A 23914-nucleotide genomic window follows, 5' to 3' on the forward strand; every position below is an offset into this window, starting at 1 on the left:
AATTATAGATGGTTATTTATACAAGCAGAACATTATAGAGGTTACAACTGCATCTTGCATTATAGTGTAGAAAAGGACTAATTTTATCAATGGTTTGGCTTGGTGAGGCAGGTTGGGTTCTAAACTATGTATAAAGTAGCCTGAAAGTCCATGAATAATAGACAGGAGGACTCATCCAAACACATAATCGAGGAGAAAGGCCTCAGCGAAGTGACGCTTCTTTCTCCAGATCTTTACAAGGAAAAAACCCTATGCTTTAAGTCTGGGCAAGTTTGCCTTGGTTCTGGGAATGTGCTGGTTGCTCTGTAGATAGTCAGTTGGTCAACATTCCTGCATTCTTGACTGTTGATTAGTGCTGCTCTCCATTGGGCATTTCCTCCTGACTTTGAAAAACAACAGTGAGATAAGCTGAAATTATCTGCCTTTTAACTAGATTGAGAGTAGGAGTGGAGGCTGCTTTGTTGTACACAGAAAGAAACATAGAGCTTCTTTCAGGGATAATAATCCATAAAATTCTCCCCACTGAAGCTTTGGTGTTAGTGTGAGCATTTTTATCAGAAGAAAACTGTGGATTTAAAAGAGAGATTCCCCACCCCAGTCTCACTTAGAACAGCTGTCTCTCACAGTGATTAAGGTTTGTAATTTAAAAGGCTGCTGTGAGGGTGTTTATTTATAATGAAGCTCTATTTTTGATTGTGTGCTCTGCTGTACAGTGTGGGGGCTGTGGAATTTTGACATTGCTTTTTACTCTGTTCCAGAACAACCTCAGTGCTTTATTTTGTTCAAAACTGAATTTGCTCTGATGAAGTTTCAGCAGTGGCGTGACTGTGGGTTATTGCTCTTGTTATTTGTGGAGAATGTGAGCTAAAAGTTGCCATATATGTTTGTTGTTGCACATCTATGTTTCCATTTTTCTTAGCAGAGTCAAGTTCCCTCAGCAGCACTGGCCACGTAGTCTCGATGGGCTACATAGCTGCCAAAGGGGCTGTGCCAGCCAGGTACCAGAATGAATAGATGTTTAAAGAGTTGTCTGATGTGTGTTGAACAGCACTGTTACAAACCCTTGATTTTCCTCACCTGTAACTCGAGGGCTGAGTCACTCGTTTGGCAAACAGCAGCAGCACTGTAAGGGTTCATTGCCCTTCTGACAAAAGTTACAATCAGGTAGCAGGGGAGAGAGAGCAGGATCTCAGAGTGATCCTGAGTCACTTCACTGAAGTCCAATGACAGTCAAATGACCTGAGGCAGCAGCTTGAGGGAGACCATTGAACTTCAAGTTGAAGAGGCTTAGGGTTACTCAAATTCTGTTCTTCCAGCTTTGTTGGTGACACGGACAGTGGGATTGAGTGCACCCTCAGCAAGTTTGCCAACGACACCAAGCTGTGTGGTGGGGTCGACACGCTGGAGGGAAGGGATGTGCCATCCAGAGGGACCTGGACAGGCTGGAGAGGTGGGCCCGTGCAAACTTCATGAAGTTCAACAAGGCCAAGTGCAAGGTCCTGCCCATGGGTCAGGGCAATCCCAAGCACAAATACAGGCTGGGTGATGAGTGGATTGAGAGCAGCCCTGAGGAGAAGGACTTGGGGGTTATTAGTGGATGGAAAACTGACTGTGTGCCAGCAGTGTGCACTCACAGCCCAGAAAGCCACGGGTATCCTGGGCTGCATCAAGAGAAGTGTGGCCAGCAGGTCGAGGGAGGGGATTCTCTCCCTCTACTCTGCTCTCATGAGACCCTACCTGTAGTGCTGTGTTCAGCTCCGGGGGCCCCCAATATAAGAAGGACATGGACCTGTTTGAGCAGGTCCAGAGGCCACGGAGATGATCAGGGGTCTGGAGCACCTCCCTTATGAGGACAGGCTGAGAGAGTTGGGGGTGTTCAGCCTGGAGAAGAGAAGGCTTCCTTCTAGTGGCCTTCCAGTACTTAAAGGGGGCTACAGGAAAGGTGGGGAGAGACTCTTTATCAGTGGGTGTAGGGATAGGACAATGAGTAATGGTTTTAAACTCAAAGAGGGTGGATTTCATTCAGATATTAGGAAAAAATTCTTTATTGTGAGGGTGGTGAGACACCGGCACAGAGAAGCTGTGGCTGCCCCCTCCCTGGCAGGGTTCAAGGCCAGGTTGGACGGGGCTTTGAGCAACCTGGTCTAGTGGAAGGTGTCCCTGTCCATGGCAGGAGGGTTGGAACTAGGTGATCTTTAAGGTCCCTTCCAACCCAAATAAACCATTCTATGATTCTATGAACTCCTTTGGGTGTGAAGTGGGATAGCAGCATGCTCTTAGGACAATGTGGCTTGAGCATTTGCAGCTGTTTATCTTCAGAATGTGATGCCTTTTTGGTTAGGTAGCTTTTCTACTTGCACTGTTTGGTTTGTGATTCAGAAATAAAATTAATAAACAAACAAAACCCCCTAAAACTAATCTCTGTTGGGGACTGAAAATACAGTGAAAGGCACAACTTTGGAAGAATGCTGTTCTGGAGCACTAGGTAGGAACACCAATTACCATTCCTAAGCACTATGCCCTAGGGCTATGTGATCAAGATGGACAACTTGCTAGTGGTTGTAAAAAGATTTAAGGAAAATGTATTCTCTGAACTGTGATAAAATGCATTCTGTGATACCTGTTGAAGCTCCACTAACATTAGGAGGGAAAGGTAATATTCACTGATGAGAGGAGCAGTAGTGGACCATTTTAACAGGCCCTTAGGCACAAGCTCAGCTGTGCAGGATGCCTAGACTTTTGAAGAATACTGAAAACATTCTTTGTTCTTGCTTCATAGAGATGGTCTTTTCACACATTAATGTCCCTGGTCACCTTATCTATGCTTGCCTTAGTTGTGGCTGATCAAATCAACCCTAGATTGTATAAACCTGCAGAGTTGGTAGTGTGATACAAGCTCAAAATGTGCTAGACAGCTTTAGAGCCATAGTTTTTCTAGAGATGTTAAACTTGTAATTAGAATTCAGTTACTAACATGGTGATTAAAATTCAGCAGTTGTTTTATGCATAATTTATGTAAAAGAGGAAGTGTCTGTTACAGAGCGAGAAAGGAGGTAGGTGGACTAACAAAATCTTGCAATCGAAGTTGCAATTAAAGATAGTCCATAATTAGTATGCTCTCCAAATTGGTCATGGACACATTTCAGAAATCATGGTGAGGAACAAGAAATAGAAGCTCCTAGGAAACTGCTGTGTTGAAATTACTTGTGAATTTGTGGAAATAACACTTCCAGGTAGTTAAGCACTGTTGAGTCTAGAGTTTGTGCTGCTTGTTATAAATCCCATAACTTTGTCGTGTGGATGCGTCTTCTAATTAATCACTGTAGCCTAAGCAAGGAATTTTAGAGAGATGTGTATGTTAGTACTTAGTTTTTGATGGCTGTTCATTTAGAAATGTACCTCTTGGGATTTATTGTTGCAGTGCCCACAGAGCTGTGTTTGTGAGAGAGACTGCAAACAGTATTGAAAGTGCAATTGCTGGTTCATATTGTGCTCCTTCTCTTTTTGGATCTGCTTAGGCCCCCCAGATCAGTTTGGGTCAATGTTCCCTGTAGATTGAAAATTACAGTACTTGGGAATATTTAGGAAACAGTCCTCACTCAAGTAGATAATTGAAGGGCCTAATGCAGGTGTGTAATTCCCCCAGGTCCTTCCATAGACTGTGATAAGAAACACTGACGGCTTAAGTGGAGCCTCCCTAAAAGCTCTTTTTTTCTGCATTGGCTGTCTGGGTACTACATGCAGATTATACCTGTTTGGTGTCTGAAGTGAGGTGGAACCGTGGCCATTGCAGTTCTACAAATGTGGAAAGACCTGATGGCATGTAACAAGCTCCTGTATCATTGCTAACATCGCTGCAAAGGATGAGAATAATCTCCCTGTTTTGCAGGTGCAGAATGTGGGGTTTGGTTTGCTCACAGCTGTGCAGGAAGCCTAGTATATCTAGGAAACTCATATATCTGTGTCATGCAGTTAAACTGCAAAATGATCCTTCAGCCTGGTTGTAAATGTGTAAGAAGCAGCGAAGGAAGAACATTATGAGAAAATAGCAGTATTTCATATCCTGCCGTTAATAGATGGAGAAAATAAAACATGGATTATGGGGCTACGTTACCAGTTTCTGCTGAATTGCTGCTGTTGAACTTGGAAAAATGTGAATATCAAATATTCGTCATTTTTTGTGATGGAGTGCTAGACCCTCTGTAAGTTAAATTCTAATAATTCAAGCAAAGATGGAAGCTGAGGCCTGCTTTAAAATAAACGTTTAGTGAAATTCAGGGTCCCCTGGCTTTCCTGGGGCTTAGATTTCAATTGATCTCTGTAAAGGAGTTGCAGAACTACAGTAATTAAATTAGCTGCGTTCCTTAATGGTCTTTAATTTAAATAATGCTTATACATAGGATATAGCTTTCCTCATTAAAAAGAGAAGCTGCTTTTATTGACAGCTGAAATTATAAAGTACTATAATGTTGCAGAATAGTAAATAGAAAAATTACACAACTTAATGGATTTCCTTTATTTTAAGTTAGTGTATAATCAATATTATTTGGAAAGTCTAAAAATAAGAGAAATATTTTATATAAATCAAAAAATAAGGCATTCAACTCAGCTAATGGAGTTTTTGTTGTTTTCTGATCACATAAATCACTGTACATATTATCCCAAAGTATAATGTCAGATTGTATTAACCCTAACATTCATAGCAAAAATTGCCAGAATATTTAGTATTTCACTAATTTCTTTGTGAAATTTACTTACCGCATTTAATTATTGCAATCATACATTCCATTCCATGTCAGAGCTTGAAAATTCATTATCAAGTCTTGTCATATAGAGTCCATATTTTTAAATATGTAACCTTTTGTTTGTCAGTTAATTAGAAGCATTTGAATTAATATAAATTAGCAGAACAATTTAGGTAAAAGCATCTGCTGTATGCATAGGTCTTACTTGGCAATATTATAATTAAACAGAATCACAGGTACTCTACTTGCATTATATCAGTTTATGGCTTTGATGGATACCGTACAGGTTTTCTTCTCTCTCCCACGTTGGTGCATTTCACTGTAATCCTTCTGGATGTCTATTATCAACTATGACAGTGCAATTTGAAACAAGTATTTATTTATAGATTTAATGCTTTTTGTATTGTGGTGGTTAATTTCTGCTTTCTAGACTAAGTATAAAAAGCATTTTCAATACCTTATAAAGTTAGTGGATTTTTTCCTTTGTGTGTTCAAAAGATTTGCTGTTTCATGTGATATATATATATGTACCCCACATGAGACATAGATATATAGACACACACACATATATATAGGTAGATTTTCCTTCTTTTGCCTGTACTGGAGTGTAATGCCAGCAGGGACCATTTACATTTTTTTTTTTTGTCTAATTCTTCACTGTGCTGCTTTGGATTTTTGAAAAATTTTCTGTCAATTAGTTATGTTTTAGATCTGTATTAGATAAATGTGTCTTTAATAAATCACTGCCATTAAAAATGTAGGTGTTGAAATCAAGCAAGGGATATTCTAGGCACAGCTGTTTTTCTAAGAATAGAAAGTCAGTACATTTTTGTGGTTGCCCCTGACCATTAAGACTGGAGGAAGGTTCTTGGAGAGAATTTCTAACCAAGCCATATACAGGTAATCAGATACTACTCCTTTTCTTGCCACTGGAAGGCTCCTGTTTAGACAGAGAGAAAAATAAAATTAACATTATGAAGATGGGGGTAGCCTGATAACACGCACCTCACTAAATATTAAGTAGAAAAAATCAACTGTTCATATACAACTCTGAATGTTCATAATTAGACTACCTGATTGTTTTAATCTTCTAAAGCACAAAGCTACCATTAGGCCTTAGTCTTGCAAACTCTTGCTCACCTCGTTAGTGCCATCAACATGGCTAATTGTACTGGACATGGACTGCTTGTGATTGTAACCTTGAACTGGTAAAGCATTTTCAGGGTCATAATACCCACATATAATATGATTTTTTAAAAAGGATAAAAATACAGTACATGCACAGTTTTGCAGTCCATCAGCATATTTTCTGATCTGTAATTACTGTGAGATGGGAGTTTTAAAGTGTGGGTCAATTTATGGTAAACATTACCTGATCAACCCTTTTTTGGACACTGAATTAATAGAGCTAAAGCGGTTTATCTGTGCATCACAAATACGAAATAATTTATTGAAGCTATGTATAAAAAATGTGGCTCTGACTAAAAATTAGTTCTGAAAATGGCTTTTTTTTTGTTTGTTTGTTTGTTTTTTTTGGTGGCCTCTTTTTCTTTATACAGTTGCATCATCCTTACTCAGTTTTACATAGTTCCAAGTAGATCTTGACTAAGTCCATTTACTTTGTGCAAACCAAAAGAATCCTTTCCCTAACTTTGAGTTGTTAATTCAGGGAAGGGAAAGGAAAATGCGTATTTTCTACAGGTGAGGAAGCAGGTGTAACACTCAACATGTAGATTTGGATGTGAAGATTACATTTTTGACACTTTTTCATGAGTAGAGCTTTGTTTTAAGCTACGAAGAACTACTAGGAAAGATTAATATTCAGTGTAGTCCCAGAGAACCCTCAGTCCAGATGCAAGTCCTTCAAAAGGTACTTAAAAGATTATTTTTGCCCTCAGTAAATTAACACAAGTGTTTCTGTTGCTCTAGTCCAGAATCCCTTTACGCATTAGATTGTTCTCCAAGTTAGAACCAAAATCTTGCAACTCACAGGACAATGAGGTTAGCTGCCCTTGAGTGTTCTTGTAAGAGTTCATTCAGACGGACTTGGCGGTAACTCTGATTAAAACAAAACAGGGGGAAAAGAAAAAAAATCAGTTAGGCCAGTGATCCTCAGTTCTGGTGCCTTATGGACTTCTGCACTACACATTGCCCACAAGATTTTCTGCTGTTGCTTTGGCAACATTGAAAGCCAGGTCTGCTCTGTGGTCCAGAGTGATAAAGTATGAGGCTAAGCCGATGCTTCTTGCTTAGTATAGTTATGGGGGGGGGGGCCAGAGTTGTTTACCACTGTGTAAGATTTCCTGGGGATGGGGATTATTTTTGTACTGACACAGTACCAGAGCTGGCTCAGACATAGTTTTAAAGTATTTCTTTGGCTATGGAGTATAGGAACTGTACAGAGCCTCTTTTGTGCTATTGTTTGATGGTGGTTAATACATTAATTCATCTGTTTTGTAAGTGTCCAGCTGCCATGCCGGTAGGGCCGAATGTCAGTGTGTAAATGAGCAGCTTGCCAGAAATTCACCTCTTACAGAAGACCAGGAGTCTGGAGTAAGACTTAGCTGCTTTATATATTGTGTGTTTGTATGGACTTTTACAAATTGCATAAATGACTGTTACTTTGAGATTCAACCAAGATTACTCTATGGTCAGGCTCAGACCCTCAAAATTTTTATAATTTAACACAAGTCATAGGGAACAAGAGACCAGGACAGGTTTGTGTACAGGGAAGTTGCATCATGGGAGATAGATGTATCTTAACTGGTCTTATATATTATTCTCTCTTTCCCTGGAGAAGATAAAAACTGTCTTTTTTTCTCCATTCAGACCTTAAATTTTCCTTCTTTACAGAAATTTTGCTGTTCTTTTACACATGTTATATAGGTAAGAATCCTTATAATTTAGCCAGTTGTTATCTCATGAGAGTCATTCTATAACATCACCCTTTATCTGTGCTGCCAGGTTTCTCTCTCTTGAATTTTAAATGTGTTCTAATGTCCTCCGTAAAATTCCCAGAACTGCCTTACTTCTGAAGATAAGGGGCATGTCTTTCCAGGTGTGTAAGCTAAACTTTTTGTTGCTGTACTTATTTTATAGAGAGATTTGGCATTTTCATATTGCTGACTGCTTTCAACCTATGGGTTTTTTTCCTGGTTCCTTAGTTGGTGACCTAGACAAGCTTAATCACGTATTTTTTTCCTGTTGTATCCTCACTGAATCTGCACACAAGTGTGTATGTCTGGGATTATATTCCTGTTGTCTTTTATACTGAGATGTTCTAAGGACTCTGACTCCCAAGTTTTGATGATTTATGCTGAGAGTACTTCAAAAGTTTTCTGCCCACAGCTGACTACCATAACTTTATGCTGGTTATCAAATCTGTGAAAAGGGTAATACAGTGAGCAGTCAGTCTGCTTCCCAGCCGCTGCAGTCAGTAGTATAGTGTGTTATCTTAAATCACCATTGATTTCAGCTTATGTTAATATGTCAGGCTGTGACCTTTAGCGCCTCTGGGCTCAGACTCGCAATCCTTGCTCTGCTGAGGAAGTTACCAGCACCATAAAGTGGAGATAACTAAACTCTCAGTGCACTCAGCTTAATCCAACAGGAACCATAAATAAAATTGCTAGATTAATTCTCTGTGAGTTACAGGAGAACTTGTCTCTTAAGGGTGGAAGAGTTTGCAGTATCCTTTCAGCACTGGCCTGATGAAGCCTGGCAGTTCATTGCTAAAAAAGGATTGTTCTGACAAAATTAAAATGCAGCCCAGGCTCTAATTCACCCAGTGGATCAGCCAACATCAGCCTTAGAGGGTCTCTGTACTGCGTGAGAACTCCCGCATCATAGGCAGGTTTAGTCTTCACTCTGCCATTGAGGTAAGAATCAGTGTTGAATCTTGCCTTTGGAAAATTTCCTAGAGCCCACTGTAGGGTCTGGATTCAGTTTTAAATTTCCCAAAGTGGTGAATGTCTGGAACTGCACTCTAAGAGGTTCAAGCTCTAAAACATCAGAGCCATTTAATAAACCTCTCAGCAGATCTTATTAGCTCAGGCTCAGTGCAGTACTGTGTGGCTTCTGGTTCAGAGGTGGTTTTCATCTGACTGGCTCTAATGTGGGCAGAGCTTCTCGTCAGCCTGGAAAATACTGTGTAAACATGCCAAAGTCTTACAGAGTGCTGAATAATGCAATCATAACGCAGCTCTGCAGTGTTTACAATATAAATCCAGTTTGTAAATATCAAATACAGGTTTGTACATATCATGTTTCTAATTCCATATCTGGTATTTCACATTTTCTTACTAATCACTTCAAACATCTGGAGTGTAAGAAAAGGCACAGATGTAAAGAGGTAGGCAAGGCTTTACCTTCTCCTTGAATGCTTCCAGCTCTGCATCTGTAATTTTCCATGGAGTCTCTCGCTTTAATTTCTCAGCAGTTGTTATATCTTTGCAGCTTTCATGGAGGCGATATGGTTCAATCATCTCTTCAAAGAATTTCCAGCTGAAACAGGAATTACAAAGGAGGCCTTGCTGCAGGGTATGAACTCACTAACTTATTTCAGACACTGTGTATGGCAGGCCCCACTGACTGTAATAGTAGCTGAAAAACATGCAAAATTTTTAACTATTCTTTGCTACATTGTGCCCCAAGTTATATCCGTGCTGCTTCAATATGTTGGGGTTATTTGAGGATAATTAAACACTGCATTTGGCCTATTATAGTTTCAGAGAATTTTCTGTATTTTCCTGGTTGTAGCAAAAATACTGAAATGATTTCTACAGTAACTCCAAACTGCAGTAGATTGGTTACTAATGTTAACAATGAATATGGCTCTCCTCATAAATACTGAGCTTTTATTATTGTTATTGCATTAGCTGGAGAAATCACCTGACTGATACAGTTTCACTCTTAGAGTTTTTATGAAATGGAGAAACAGGTGTTACACATCTCCTGTGGCAAGGGGCTTAAGGAAATGCTGTAGGTTTTTTGCTATAGGGGGGCTCAGATTTGTGTTAATTTCCCAACTTTTCCACAGATTTCCTCTCTAAATTTTAGTTTGTTTCTGGAAGCTTTTGACTGTCGTCATCTGGAGAAGCTTATTGTTCTTCTGTACTTCCCTGCTTGCCCCTTTGTTGAAAGTTTCTATCATCCCACAGAGACATCGGGGAGTTTCTTTTATAATAATGTGTGTTTGTATGAGCACTTTATGCTGACAGGACTCACTGTGAAGTGAAACAGGAAGCTGGGCACAGGTTGGACTTCGCTATATGGCAAAAGTCAAGAGATGGGTTAAAGGCTGTGACATGCAGCATTTAATGTTGCTGTTGTTAAGTTGCCAGAGAGTTTGTCAACATCCTTAGTGTCTGTTTCTGTATGTAAAATAGTGATAATCTAATTATTAGTGAAATAAATGGGATGCCTAGCGGGGAGAGAGATACAGTGGTCTGGCAAGTGTCTGGCACAATATTCACTTGTTCTGTTCAGATAGTGCTGATGCAGCAAATGTGTTTGGTTTTTATGTTAATGCCAGATACAAATTCTTTTTGATAGCTTTTATTTATGTAAACTCACTGCATAGTACCAGAAAAACAGAGGAGTGTTCTGCACTGTTCTTTATATAATTAAAAAACATTAACTGAGAGATCAAGAGGGCACTAATATGTGACTTTAGAAATCTAGTAATAAAATCTTTATATTCTTTAATTGCTCAAAATCTCTAATGCACTGTAGAAACACTGGTGAATGTAATATTGTTTTTTGCAAAGTTATGTGTGTGTGGGGAAATGGGACACAGAAGGATTAAGAGACAAACCTGAGATTGCCCTTGAACTCAGAGGAAAGGCTTTGGGTGGAGGAGCCCTTTGACTATGAAACAGGTGTGGATCTATCGAGAGGGGAGTAAGGGATGGGATGGAAGAGAGCATAGCAAGGTCTGAACATTTTCAGAGGATCTTTAAGGCCAAGAACAATATTGTCAATTGAGTTAGGATTCAGTTTTTCCCCGAGCAATCTGGTATATACTTTTGTCTAATAAAGCAGAAGAAATAGGTGATTTCTATAGAAATATGTTTTAGAAAGCAAGGGCTTGAAGATTATTTTTTTTTTTTAGCTAATACAGCTGGAGGTGGAGCTTCTTGAGCAACTGTTTTACCAACTTCCTAACCTCTGCCTAGGAGCATTAATTTTGTGGGTAAGTTAATTTTTAAAAACACTGAACCTTCATTACATTTGAATGGTAGGGGAGTATTATAATATTGTCCTCATGGGAAATGAGAAGTATGCTTATGTTTGGCCAGAAAAATACTAAGTTTACGAATTCATGGTAAAACCCAGAAGGCTGAATTGGCAGAGGTGGTGAGTTTATAAGAGAATTGTGACTGACTGAGTAATATGATGAAGGGAAGTCTATTGCAATCTAAATAGATATGAAAAGCCATCATAAAATGCCTGTTAAATTTAGTGGCTCAAAACTATGGTATCTAATTAGTCTTTATTAAAATTAAGTCTTATCATTACAACATAGAGAAAAAGACTGCCTATGCTTTTGATCCTTTGAACTGTGATTGTTAAAAGGTTCTTTTCCTGCCTTAGGTACTTAGAATATGATTGCACTAAAGTGACAGTGTTATTCTTTGTGGTGTGTTTTGGGTTTTTTTTAATCCTCAACATAAAAGAAACAGGCTCCTGATAAAGGCCAGCTGCTAAATAATGGATTTTGGTAACGTTTCTTACCTCTCTTTGTTGGGCTTTATATTGATATCGCAAATGATATTAATATCAGCGAATTTTATTCTGAATTTGCTTAGAAGTGAAGCCATCCTGAAAACAAAAGAGAGAACATTTTATCACTATATTTCTGAGTGCATTGCATCAAAGAGCACTCATAAATGAGTTAAGATATCAAATGCAGTTGTCTCATTATCTTTAACTATATGACAAATTACTTTAAATGCTTTAGTGTTTCAGTTTCCAATTACAGAACTGGATTGATGTGATTGCTGTAGTATAATTCATTTAACTGATGATTGATGAAAATCACAAAAAATGGAAATTAATAGCAGACAGAGGGAAGGGTGTTTACATTTTGGGGAAAAATGGTGCTTCGGGTATTTGCAAAGGCTTGAATTATAAAGGAAATATATTCAAAATACAGTAGGACAGAATTCTCCAATAGTTAGAGAAGACTTCTGTTCTATTATTACCAGAATTCTATGCATGGAATATGTACAACACTGGTAGTGTATGTGTTGGTGAAAATTTGATCCAGAAAGTTGATGTGCAATACTTAAAGAATCTTTTTCATTTATGCATTTATATTGCTCTACTCACATGTTGACTTTACATATTTTCATAAAGAAAATACTTTGCTTTTTTGCCCCAATTAGAAGGAGGAATAGTTTATAGCTTTGTGTGTGTTTGTGCTGAGGTTAAAGAGGTTTAGTTAGGTCAGTTTTGCCTTCAGTTGAAGCATGGTTGGGAACTAGTATCTTCCCTGCCCCCCCCCCCCCCCTCTTTTTTTTTTTTTTTTTTGGTATGTAAGCTTTGGAATTTGGAAAGGTCAGAAAGTTCCTAGGAACAAACCGTGATAGAAATACATATTTGCTTATGACCTGAGAATTTACCTGTTCTTTTTTTATATAAGAACAACATACTGCTTATATAAATTTTCATGTCCCTTGGGGCAATCCTTGTTTTGAACACCAGAAGAGCAAACTCTCAACTTCTGTGGAAAGGTTTTAATATTTGGGGAATTACATGTTAGCAATAGTCCAGATAAATTTAATTTCTGATTGGAAATAAAGTGGATGAAATAGTACTTGGATGTTGTTTTATTAGATCTACCTAGGGAATGGAATAGCCACCCGACCTCTGGATTTGCATCTTTGAAGGGTTCTGTGTGTGGTGGGTAGAATACGCTGTTGAGGAAAGCTAGTGTTTAGGTAGAGATACATACACGTATTGTTGGAGAGAAGCTAGGTCATTATCAACTGTACTGAGTATGCTGTTCACTCTGGCTTTTGTAGGACAAGCAGTGCATACAGGTGCCAGAACTGCCTCTGTGAAGATCTGTCATGTTCTGACAAATGCCATTTGATGTCAAAACCTCCTACTTCCTCTCAACTAAACTCGGTGACTTGAGTGCCTAGATCCAGGAGCTGATTGCAGTCCTGAACGGCCAAGCCTGGGCATCCTCTGGACAGGGAGCAGAGAACACTTCCCTGCAGGTTCTTGAGCAGCTGTAAGACTTTATCCAATGATAAGAGTAGTTTGTACAAACACTTTTGACTCTCTTCTACAGAAGTATGTTAACTTTAGGGTAATCCTTAAAGCTGACAGAACCACAGTCTTAAAGTTGATTAACTTCCTCTTTAACTTCTTTACATTTTACCACGGTTAATCACATTTATGTCTGTGGTATTTGCATATGAGAAGCTTCATGTGCAATTTCACTTACTGTTAACTGGACAATCTAATGTAAATCCCATAAAACTAATTATATTCTCATTACAGAGTGCAGACCTCTGCTCTTAGAGAAGGGAATATGAGCTATTAATGGCAAAAATTTCTGGATGTGAGTTTCCTTTGGTAATCGCCATTTACACTGAGTCTTGAGGGCTATGCCATAAGCTCAACACCTTTCTGTCAAATACATCATTTTTTTCTCATACTGCCCACAGTACAACAAACCAGTTCTGCTGAGAAATTCTCAGCTTCCTGCCGTATATGCATTATATCCAGCATCAATTCAAACTCTTTATAAAAACAGTGAGACAAATATATTTACACTAGTTTTTCTTCTTCAATCCTGTTGACTTTTCCTCCAGTGAATATCCTTAATTTGCAATTTTTCCACTTCTTCCTGATAGTTAGAATGTAAGGAATTAGGATCGTTAGACCTGGAAGAACATATAAAATTGCAGGAAGATCAAATTAGTGCATTGTGTGGTAAAAATTCCATCCTTCACTTCAGCAGTGTTGGATGTAAGTTAATCTTAAAACATTTAAGCCAGACAGAAAATGGACTATGTTATCTTAAAAGAAAACAGTTTTGTGCAAGTTCCCAAGTCTGTCTTTATATTTGGTAACACAGAAATCTGTGAACCCTGCGGTTCTCACTCAAATTCCTTACCTCCATCATCGAACAGCCACCAAATGTCAATTGTACCTTTGCCTTGCTTCTTTTTAAATTGAGTGCTGGCTTCTAGCAGCTTCTGATTGAATTCACCCACATGCATTGACTGTATTGTGTTAATGGTGCTTCCTGTAATGAGAAAGAAAAAATGTGAAAGGATTTCTGACAAGTGAGGCAACGAGTAGCTTTAGGGAGCCAAGTGGAGAGAAAGCTTCAGGAAAATGAACTGTTTCTGACATAATTTCTATAGTTGAAATCTGAAAAAAATTACAGCGCAGATGCTATGGACTTTTAATATACCAATACACACAGAAACCAAAGCTTATGTAATACTTCATCCCTAGATTATAACATCTTGAAAAGGGTTATCTGACTATTTGTTCTCTGGATCTTTCTAGTTAACCTAAAATTCACTGGGGCCTTAAAAAGCAATTGGGAAATGTCTGATAGATTTTTAGAAGTAAATGGCACCATTTTGCATCATTTACAAGCTTAGCTGTCTGTTGTAAAATAGAGAGCTCCCTGAAATGCACGGTAATGGTGGACAGAGAGAGCTAACTGGGAACAGCAAGAGCACAGGTGAAGCTAAGACTGGAAGGCAGAAAACATAAGCATATAGAGCAACTTCCCTATGCTTGAGAGGGTCATTGTTAATTGAAAATAAACTTTCATTCTTGCCGTTTGCTTGGCTGGCTTTAAAAGGTACAGTCTTGCCTATGTACTAACAGTATCTTCTCTCATTCCAATTTTTGAAGCCTGTGGCTTTATTACTGCTTCTCTTTCAATGATTTCAAAGAGACAGTGTCAGAGCAGTATTTTAAATGGAGCAGACAAGCTGCTTTAGAGCTTTTACTCTGATCTGCTATGTTCTGAAAACACTTTGCTTGGTTTTTCCTGTATTTCTAGAGTGTGGACAGGATAGTTCTAAAGCAGTTATTGGCTTTCCTCTACAGTTCTAGCATCTATGCTGGAAGATGCAACAACTCTGGGGAGGATGAATGTATACAAAATGGAGAGGCAGGGATGTTTATTAACATCATCTATCTCATATATAGAGCCAAAGTATGTAATACGTATTTCCCTTATGCATTTCTGAACTAAATCGAAAAGGGTAGTTGAAACAGGGGTGCACATTCTTGTGGTGTTTGTTATAAAAATATATTCTACTGAAGCCTGCAAAATGAACTGAAATCTGTCAAGTAAAGAATAATGACATTTTATGTTTTCAGTCTGTAGGTCTTCTTGATACCTGTGGGAGTTGCATGCACAGCCAGATGTAATAGTCTCTGCAGGTGAAAATACTGAAAATACTTGTCTGTGTACAAGCATGGCTTCAGGTGGGTCATTATCATTACAGCCTAGCAATTGTGAAATGAGACCTTTAATTCTCTCTGTATTTCTGTATCATTTTACTATATCTAAAATGTAATTTTGATTTCATCACCTATACACTTAAGTTATATGTTAATTAGTTATTTGACAGCATGCTGTATATGTGCTTTCAGTGCTTTTACTACCTTCATTTGTGCATTTTTAAGAAATTATGCTTAGAGTATAGAACAGTAGTGCTATTTTTACCTGTTTTTCAGCTGGGTACTGGGTTTGTGTGTGTATGTTGAGTAAAGTGAGATTGCTTGTTTGCTGAATATTGTGCATATGTTCCCATTTTCTTTAAAGAGGAGGAAAAAAGGCCTCTTTTAAAAACTGAAAACACCCTATTAAGAAAAACAACAAAACAAAACCCAACTTGTTCTGTATTCCTCAAACTTTAATAACCATGTGCTATTTTTGACAAATAGAATTCAACATAAGCTGAGCTGAGGAGCTCATCTGGCAAATGAGGGGGAAGAAAAATCAGTTGTGTTGTATGAGGTAGTGTGTCCTACCTGCAGAGGACACCCCCTCTATTCTGTATTACATGGTCAGATATGTGCAGGATAGGTCCTGTTCCAGGGGCTTCTCTGTAGCTCAGTTTTTGCCTTGGAGTCAAAGTCCAGTTTGCATATTGGTGAAAATGTGACGCATTGAAGGGTTGGGGAGAAGTTGGCATTTTGGAACTTACCCTTTTTTGTTTCATGTTTTGAGATATTGAGTGTGCTGGCTTTTCTGAAGAATCCACAAATGCCACTTCTTCCTTCTTCAAAATCATTTTCTTTAATGGTGGCTTCCAGTGCCAATCTCTCTTGCTCCAGCTTCTCTAATTCCTCTGTATAAAGGGACAAGTAAGGGAAGTGGTAACACATCACTTCCTATTTTAAATTAAATCACTTAACTGAAATAATGATGGTGATGTAATTGCTGTTGTGGTACTTTGTACACAACATAAGGCTGCTGGGAGGAAAAACTCCTTTAAAATGCTTTTCCTTGCAAACCAATAGGGAGGAAGGAGCTAAATTAATCTCTGGAAGCCCTAATTTAGGGTGTCCACACCTACAGCAGTGGTGTGTACTGAAGTGCTACTCTGATTTCCTCTTCCAGATTAAATTCAGTATTACTGTATTTTTTTAGTTACATGAGATACTATTTATTGAGTTATATTTGTGGATTTGGTTGGTTGATTTCTTTTCCCAGGAATTTGAAAACACATTAGGAAAGCTGTTTTCCTAAAGTGAGAAAGCTGAGGTATTGAGTTCTAGCCCTTGAGTCCCTATTCTAAGAACAACGTCACATGGCTTTGGACTTTGAGATTCTCAGAAATATGAAAGGATCCTGAATATGGGATCAGTTTCTATGCTGAAATATTTTTCATGTTTTAATTTTTTCAGCATTTGCTGCAAAGATGTAAGATCTAATCAATTCTGTAAATTCAGTAATACAAAAGAACAATTTCATCTTAGCAATATTAGACTTTTGCTGCAAAAAAGGTACCACTTGTTATTGTGGAATATATTGTGGTGGAGCACTAATTAATATGATCCAGGCATTGCCTGCAGTAAACTTTTTTCATAACGAGAACTTCTCTTTGACTAATACATGAAAGAAGAGTGAGGTAAATTCATTTAAGATATTGTGTTTATAAAACCCCCCCAAACCCTCACTAGCTAAACATTATTGGCTCTGTTGGCACTCTGTTGCCAGCAGAAAATAATATGATTTCTTTTACTTTAGAATCCATGACAGCCATGTGCTTCTGATCATTAGACATGATGATAGTCACTATCTTAATGGTTACTCAAAACTAAAATTTCAGTTTCTTTATTAAGCAGAATGCTGTAGCAAGTATAATGGAATACAATGAGCCATTTTTTCCACTGCAGAGACTTTGTATCTGCTTCAAAACGTTTCTGCATATTTGAGGGTTTTCCTTTTTTCTCCCCTGTGTTCTTTCTGATTCCTTGTGTCTTAATGCTAGTTTGTAAGAATGCAAAGTTGGTATTTGCTGTAATTTCATTGATGTTCTAATGACTGTATCTTCTGAGCAGTCAGTTTCTGACTTACATCAAGCAAGGAGACAGACAGATCTCTTTCAGGTATCAACAAAGGGGAGGAAAAAAGCATGATTAGTTTGGAATTTTTTCTTAAGTCACTGTAGTTTTACCCTGTAGCTCTCCATGCACATCAAGCTGCCACTCTGCTGGGTGAATATTTATCTACCCTTGTTTCTTAAAGGAGTCTCTGGCGCCTTTTAATTCTGAGAGGTGATTTGCTTTTGAGCGTTGCCTCATCCTAGAATCCGTCCTCTTTAATGGGGAGTTAATTTTGGTTTTAATTAGCTAAGGTGTTTATGTCCTTTCTGGGTGTTCTTCCCAGCAATTCTGAGCGCAGTCTGTGTGTCTCTGGGAAACGGGAGAAGCTGGAGGCAGATTTACAGCAGGCGGCAGCAAAGAGTTGCCATTCTTTTTATGCCTGCCTATGTTCCTTTATAGATTTTTATCTAATTCATTTATAACACAAAACATTTATCTCTTGGGGAGGACAAGGGACGCTAGGAGTAATGTTCAGGTTTTGGCTATATCTGCTCAAGTGGACTAATTTATGAGAAGTAGGAAAATTATCATACTGAAAACCTAGAGAATTGTTCTGATGGGGTTTTTATATGGAGTCATTCCCTCCCCAGGGTACCTGAGGAACCAGTAAGACCTCTGTGTCCTAAAGAGGAAAAGGAAAAATGAAGGCCACCATTGCATATGGCTCCTGGAAGCCCTTTGTTTAGGTGCAGCTGCCTGCATGCTCTGTCTCTCTCTGCCTTTTCCACCCAGATGGCACATCCTCCTGAATGGTTGTGGTATGGTGGAAGGTTTTCCTTTTCCCCCTGAGAAACACACTGCTAACCTAAGGAAGAATGAACAAAAAGGTGAAAAATAGAACTGATGTTTCCTGTGGGTTCCAGGTTTTTGCATGGGCAGGGACTTTCTGGGCCCCAGCATTCCACAGAGGTAGTACCAAAAGTGCAGCTTCCTGGTTCCCACCAGTCCCAGAGATCACAGGTGGGCAGAGGGACAGAGATGTGCCAAGAGCAGGAAGGAGACATGCTGCAGAGTGACTGGCTGCTGTGGCACAACACGATTTTACTTCTTTAGTCTGCGTCTGTGCTGGAAGTGCTGTGGGAGTTGAGTTGTCTGGTGTGTAGAGCCCCTTAATGTGTGAGGCTTGGCCTCCTTCTGTCACTGCCAGTGCTTCAGGAAGGATTTTGAGCAGGACAGAAACTGCAGAGGCAAGGAGGAACTGTAGAAGTTATGGGAATAGGAACTATTCTAGAAACCAGATGGTGACTCCAAGAGTATCGGTCAGATTCCTTCTTGTGCTGAGCATGTAACCAGCATAGATATTCAACTATTGAGTCACCACGTACCTTGAACCTGGAGGACCTGAGATATATCAAATCCTTGGCTAATTCTGACAATAATCATGCCGAGCTCAAAATCAAAAGCATCACTGAAAACAAAGAAAAAGAAGAATAAGTATCCTTTCACATCATCAGTAAAAGTGTTAGTGCTCACAGGGAGGTGTTACTACGATGTACTAGGCTGCTCTAGGTGAAATTGCAGAAGGAATTGCCCAAGATTAAGTAAAGTACTATCAACTTTCTTCCCTCATTTAAAAAAAAAAAAAAAAAGGGTATAATTGGGCATTGGAACAGATAGGCTATTCCTGAAATGGGTCTTTCTGAAAACACTTTTTATGAACTAAGTTGCCATTGGGTCATTTTTTTCTGCCTTCTCTGAGGAAATAACAAAGCTGGGGTGGGTTTTGTTGTTCTTTAACTCACTTCAGCTTTACAGGTGAATTTTGAGCAAGAATCTATGAGAAGCCTGTTTCTAAATGGCTGTTTCCTAGCTAAATCCCAACCCACAGAGCTGCTGAGCCTTAGGCACACATGAGATTTGAAGCAAGGCTCTTCCTCTGTCTCCTAGGCTTAAAAGAATTCCATGATGTTCTCTTATTCCCTAAGTATGTACATTAGGGTTGTTTTTCTTTGAGCTGCTGCCCACTAAAAATGGGAAAATATAGTTCTGCAAAAGCAATGCTGACAGCAGTGCAGCTTCTTTATGTAGCATTGTCAATCCACATCAGCTCTGACAGTGCCAGGTGTTTGCTAAGCAGGTCTTGCTAGGTGTGTGAAGCCAAGGAGCCTTTTTTAATGGGCAGAAACTTCTCTTACAGAGCTAGCATGTGTCAACCCAGATTTGTAGGTATTTTCTTACATTGTTTCTACATGTCAAATTCTGTATGGAAATGCTAGTCTAAGAGGAGTAAAAAAGGAGGTGCTGATCTGTGACTTACTGTATAACACCCACATAGTTTTCAACTTGCGTGGCAGCAGCATTTCTCCAGTCCTTCTTAAATCCAATCACCAAGGTATTTGGTTTCATTCTTCCCAAGCCTGAGGCCTAACAATATTAAAACACTGCTTGAGAAGGTACGCACACATGCTTTTATGGTAAATGAAAAGTAATGGCAAAAGATAACTGAAGTAATGTTCTGGAGACACTTACAACTAGATTGCATTTCATGAATGTCCTTCATGCTCATACCCATGCAGAAAGCAGAAAGATTAGCTCTAAATCATTCCAACTATAAATGATTTTAGATGACAGAAATGTAGTTTTGCTAAATTAGCATTCATTTGCATTTCTTCTGACATGCTCTCATTAAAATGGTTCAATAACTTGGAATCAAGAGAGAGTTCAAGCACTGTTTGTATGCTCATTCTAACATAATAGCAAAAAGCTTTTATCAGATTTGGAGTACTCAATAGGTTAACTGGGTCTGAAGTCTCTTAAAACACCTCAGATATGCAGAGAAGACATATCTTCTTAAGAATAGGGGGTTTTTGCCTTAAACTTAGAAACTGTTGCTGTTCTGTTTGCTGTATTCTTTCCAAAAGATTATCCAAAATTATGCTTTATAGATAAAATTACAGTTTATAAACAGGAAGAACAAATGGTTTGTCAAAATACTAGGTTGCCACCAAAACTGGGCCTGGTTGCTAAAACCTGAACAAGTAAGCGTTGTCAGATTCAGCTAACCTAATTTTTATAGAAATCTAGATACTCAATGTATTGGGAACCTTCAAGAGGAGACCCACAAATACACCAGCTTGCTAAGCTGTTATACTTGCCAATTTTTACAACTAGCAAAAAGAAAATAGATAAAAACTGTTGGAACCTCGGTGGGTTTTTTTGAGTAGCAGTGATACATCTGCACTGTTTACATTGAAATGAATAATTGGTTGGCAAAGCAATGCAGAAGTCCTTAGGTTACAATAATGATGATATGGTTATCCTTCTGTTTGCTGGAAGGGAATTATTTGTGGTCCAGTAGTTGACATTGGCAATAGTGTCTAAGTAGTAATGGAAAGGAAGAGATCAGCAGACTGTAACAGTTCTCAAACATCAGAAGGATCTCCTACTGAGACGATGCATAAACCCAAGATGAAGTGTCCTTGTGAGGCTTTGATAGAACAAAGGGATCTTTATTAGCAATATTTCATCTTGCTCAATTCTGCTGTCCATTCAGCAAGTGTACAAAGAGCCCTGGTAGGCTATCAGTGGGTGATTGTTACCCAGAATATTTTAGTCGATTCCCTACTGTCTCAGTTTGCACTAATGTCTTTTCAGTAGTGTATTTTGTGCAAAGGGTGGGAATTTTCTCTACATTTTGCCTCAGTACCTGTATGTTTAAATATTCATATATGTGAGAGAGGGAGGGAGACGGGAATTATGAAAGCAGTGCCTCTGTGCCTTCATTAAGGCCATTTTAAATGGACTGTTGGAAATGATCTGCTGTATTCTTAGAGTAATAACAAAATATTGCAGACTCTTTTACTTAGATGTCCTTCTCTCTGTTTGCAGAAAATGTATATTACACATTTTTAGTTTTCAATGAATGCAAAAATATTCTTAGATATTGAATATGCTGCATAACACCAAACAATAGAATTGATTTGAAGTGTATTGAGTGTTGGCTGCGTAGACATTCATATGTTGCCCTGTAGATGCCTCTCTTTTTTTATAATGTTGTCTTGTTCATTTAGGAGAGAATCACTCTGCCTTGTCTCATAATTCCATAGCCCAGAACTAGATCTCTTTATGAAATAACCTGTAATATAATATACACATACCCCCAGAATGCCCTTTCTGTTTATAACATTATCCATATATACATAGGACTTCTTAGCAAGTAAACAGTAATGCTTTACATAAAAGGATGCTTTGATCTAACACTCTTCTATGTGTTGTGTAAACAAAAAGCTTACTTGAAGTAGACTTTTGACTCCATCTCTGAAGCTGTCAGCTGCCACTGCCGCATAAAAGGCTTTTCTTTTGTTCTTTGTGAGCCAGGCCTGCTTTTTTGCCATGCCACTGTTCATCTCCTTAACACACAGCTTGCGTGGTCCCTGCATGATACAATAAAATATTATTAAGAAGGCTTTGTATTATATATCACACAGTGATTTTGAAGGAGTTACCTAGTCTGCTGTGGGAGCGAATGGAGAGTCAGAAAAATACATTTCCAAAAAGGTTCCACAGAGATTCAGCCCTTTGAAAAGAACTGTGCTGCTAACATAATTCACATTCTGTTCGAGAGGGCTGAGGCTGTTAATGCTACTTAAATATAGTGATTCTGACAGAAAGAAGGACTACTATGGATTGTAACATCTTAAAAAAATATCTAAGGTATGATGAAGCATCTCGGAGTGAATAAAGTCCCTCCCTGACTTGACTACGTAAACAAGTCTCAGCAGATCTAAATATACATGGTTAAGCTCTAATAGTAAGAAAAGGGTTGTTGTCATGCAATTAAAGATGCAAATGCCTTTGTCACCAGGTTCTTCCAGTGGTCATTTGGTAATTTAATGAAACAAAATCCATGTGCATATCCAAGTCACAGACATGATACACTGACTTGACAGCAGAGAATGGGCTGGCAGTGGGTCCCCAAAAGATTAGGCCCAGGGAAGACATCAAGTCTGCAAGCATGGCCTTTATAAAGATTGAGAGAAGTCTGGGAAGCATGTATCTGGAATTTAGTTGATGTAAAAAATCTGTGCCCTTAAGTTTCAGTTTAAGGTTTACTAGGCTTTGTTTATTCCCTTTCATGTTGTCTTTAGGAAGCAGAATCAGTAGTCCAGATCTGCAAAGATGAAACTCGTGAGAGGGACACTCAAGAGTCTCAAATACTGGTTTTAGTGTTATTGGGCTGGACAGGCAGTCTTCACTTTCCAAGGCAGAATAGAAGAGCAGAACTGTAAACTGTGGGAGTGTGTCCAGCAACATCAGAGACAGAAGCAGTAATTAGATGTGCCAGAAGGATAGAGCTGGCTTGGAAGCACTTGGAATCCAGTGAGTATTTCTGTTTGCCTGACTTGAGAAGTGGTACCAGTTTGGTTTGATATAAACAGATAGTTTTGAACTTCAGTTTGCTGCAGAGTTTAATTTTGTGCAGAAGTCATTCCTTTGCGCTTTTTAAAATTTCTAATGTTTTTGAGAATGCTGGCAAGTTGCAATTTTGGTTCCAACAGAACGGGTAACTAGAGAAATAGGTAAAAGTTTCCTATTATATAAAACTAGGAAGGCTTGGTAAACTCATGCTCAGGAGATTGTATTTCAAAAGTCATATTTAAATCTTTTGCATTTAAAGTTAGTTAGTATATGGTGGTTTCTTCTGCTAAGCTGGGAAACTGGTTAAAATAGAGCTGAGGGAGATTTAGATTCTTTTTTTTCTCCATAGCCAACACTGTAAGCTCAAAATTTATTTCCCATTTAAGAACGGTGTAAAATTCAAACTGAAATAAATTATCTCCAAAATTAAATGTATGGGAAGGATAGCTTAATTAAAAATCAATTTCCAAAAGGTGATTTTGAATGTAAACCCAAAATGTCATTATAAAACTTTTCAGTCTTACTGAAACTTTTTTTTGCCTTCCTGGAAGAAAATGGGATGTACTATACATTTATATAGCTGTACAAATAACTGCTATAGATTTACTTTCAGTGAATTGGCATTGACTGCTAGAAAAGGAGACAAGGCTTTCAAAATAAACTTTCCAGCTAGTTCCATCTAAAAAACATAAAACAACATTGAGAAAGAAGCTGTGAAATGACCTGGCAGATTTCATGTTTTTATCTGTGTATTTTTCGTGAGTATTATATGTATAAATAAAGTAGGCTGGGTTGACGCTCGCTCAGGTGTGTCCCTCATGTATGTTTCTGAAGTCCTTATGGATATGTGGGAAGTACAAGGGGAAGGATGGGAGAGTCCATGTGATCTTCCTTTAACGAGATCATGTTACATTCTTGAGTGATAGTAAATTTACTGGAGTTTGTTTAGATTTAATGGGTGTAACTTAAGAAGAGTTTGATCCTGGCTGTTGGAAGAGTAGTGTGAAGAACTGGGAGTAATTTGAACAATAAGGTTGAAGTTCCCTTGTGGGTAAGGAGAGGAGAAAAAAAGTCTTATCCTTCATTCCAGTCTCTCGAAGGAGAGTACCTGAAGATAGTTTCACAACTGGCTTGCACAGTATGTTTCTGCTGGCCAAGGGGACAGTCCCACCCTTCTATCAGATAATAGCCTGTCTGTGTCCTTCCCT

General features: G+C 38.5%; 1 protein-coding gene across 4 annotated transcripts in view; it reads right to left on the reverse strand.

Moving 5' to 3' along the window:
• Positions 1-4501: 4501 nt before the first annotated feature.
• SLC12A1 (solute carrier family 12 member 1) overlaps positions 4502-23914 on the reverse strand; it is a 52093-nt gene continuing 32680 nt past the window's right edge. For all 4 annotated transcript variants that reach the window (XM_074880785.1, XM_074880787.1, XM_074880788.1 and 1 more), the window contains 10 exons: positions 21581-21721; positions 19606-19712; positions 18674-18756; positions 15944-16087; positions 13879-14010; positions 13534-13645; positions 11481-11567; positions 9113-9248; positions 6736-6803; positions 4502-5685 (listed from right to left, as the gene is read on the reverse strand). In XM_074880785.1, coding sequence (XP_074736886.1) covers positions 5550-5685; positions 6736-6803; positions 9113-9248; positions 11481-11567; positions 13534-13645; positions 13879-14010; positions 15944-16087; positions 18674-18756; positions 19606-19712; positions 21581-21721 — 1146 coding nt within the window. In that variant the 3' untranslated portion in view covers positions 4502-5549. The remainder of the gene's footprint in view (positions 5686-6735; positions 6804-9112; positions 9249-11480; positions 11568-13533; positions 13646-13878; positions 14011-15943; positions 16088-18673; positions 18757-19605; positions 19713-21580; positions 21722-23914) is intronic.

The sequence above is a fragment of the Strix uralensis genome, chromosome 11 (genome assembly GCF_047716275.1).
Source record: "Strix uralensis isolate ZFMK-TIS-50842 chromosome 11, bStrUra1, whole genome shotgun sequence".
In the NCBI taxonomy this organism is placed as follows: Eukaryota; Metazoa; Chordata; class Aves; order Strigiformes; family Strigidae; genus Strix; species Strix uralensis.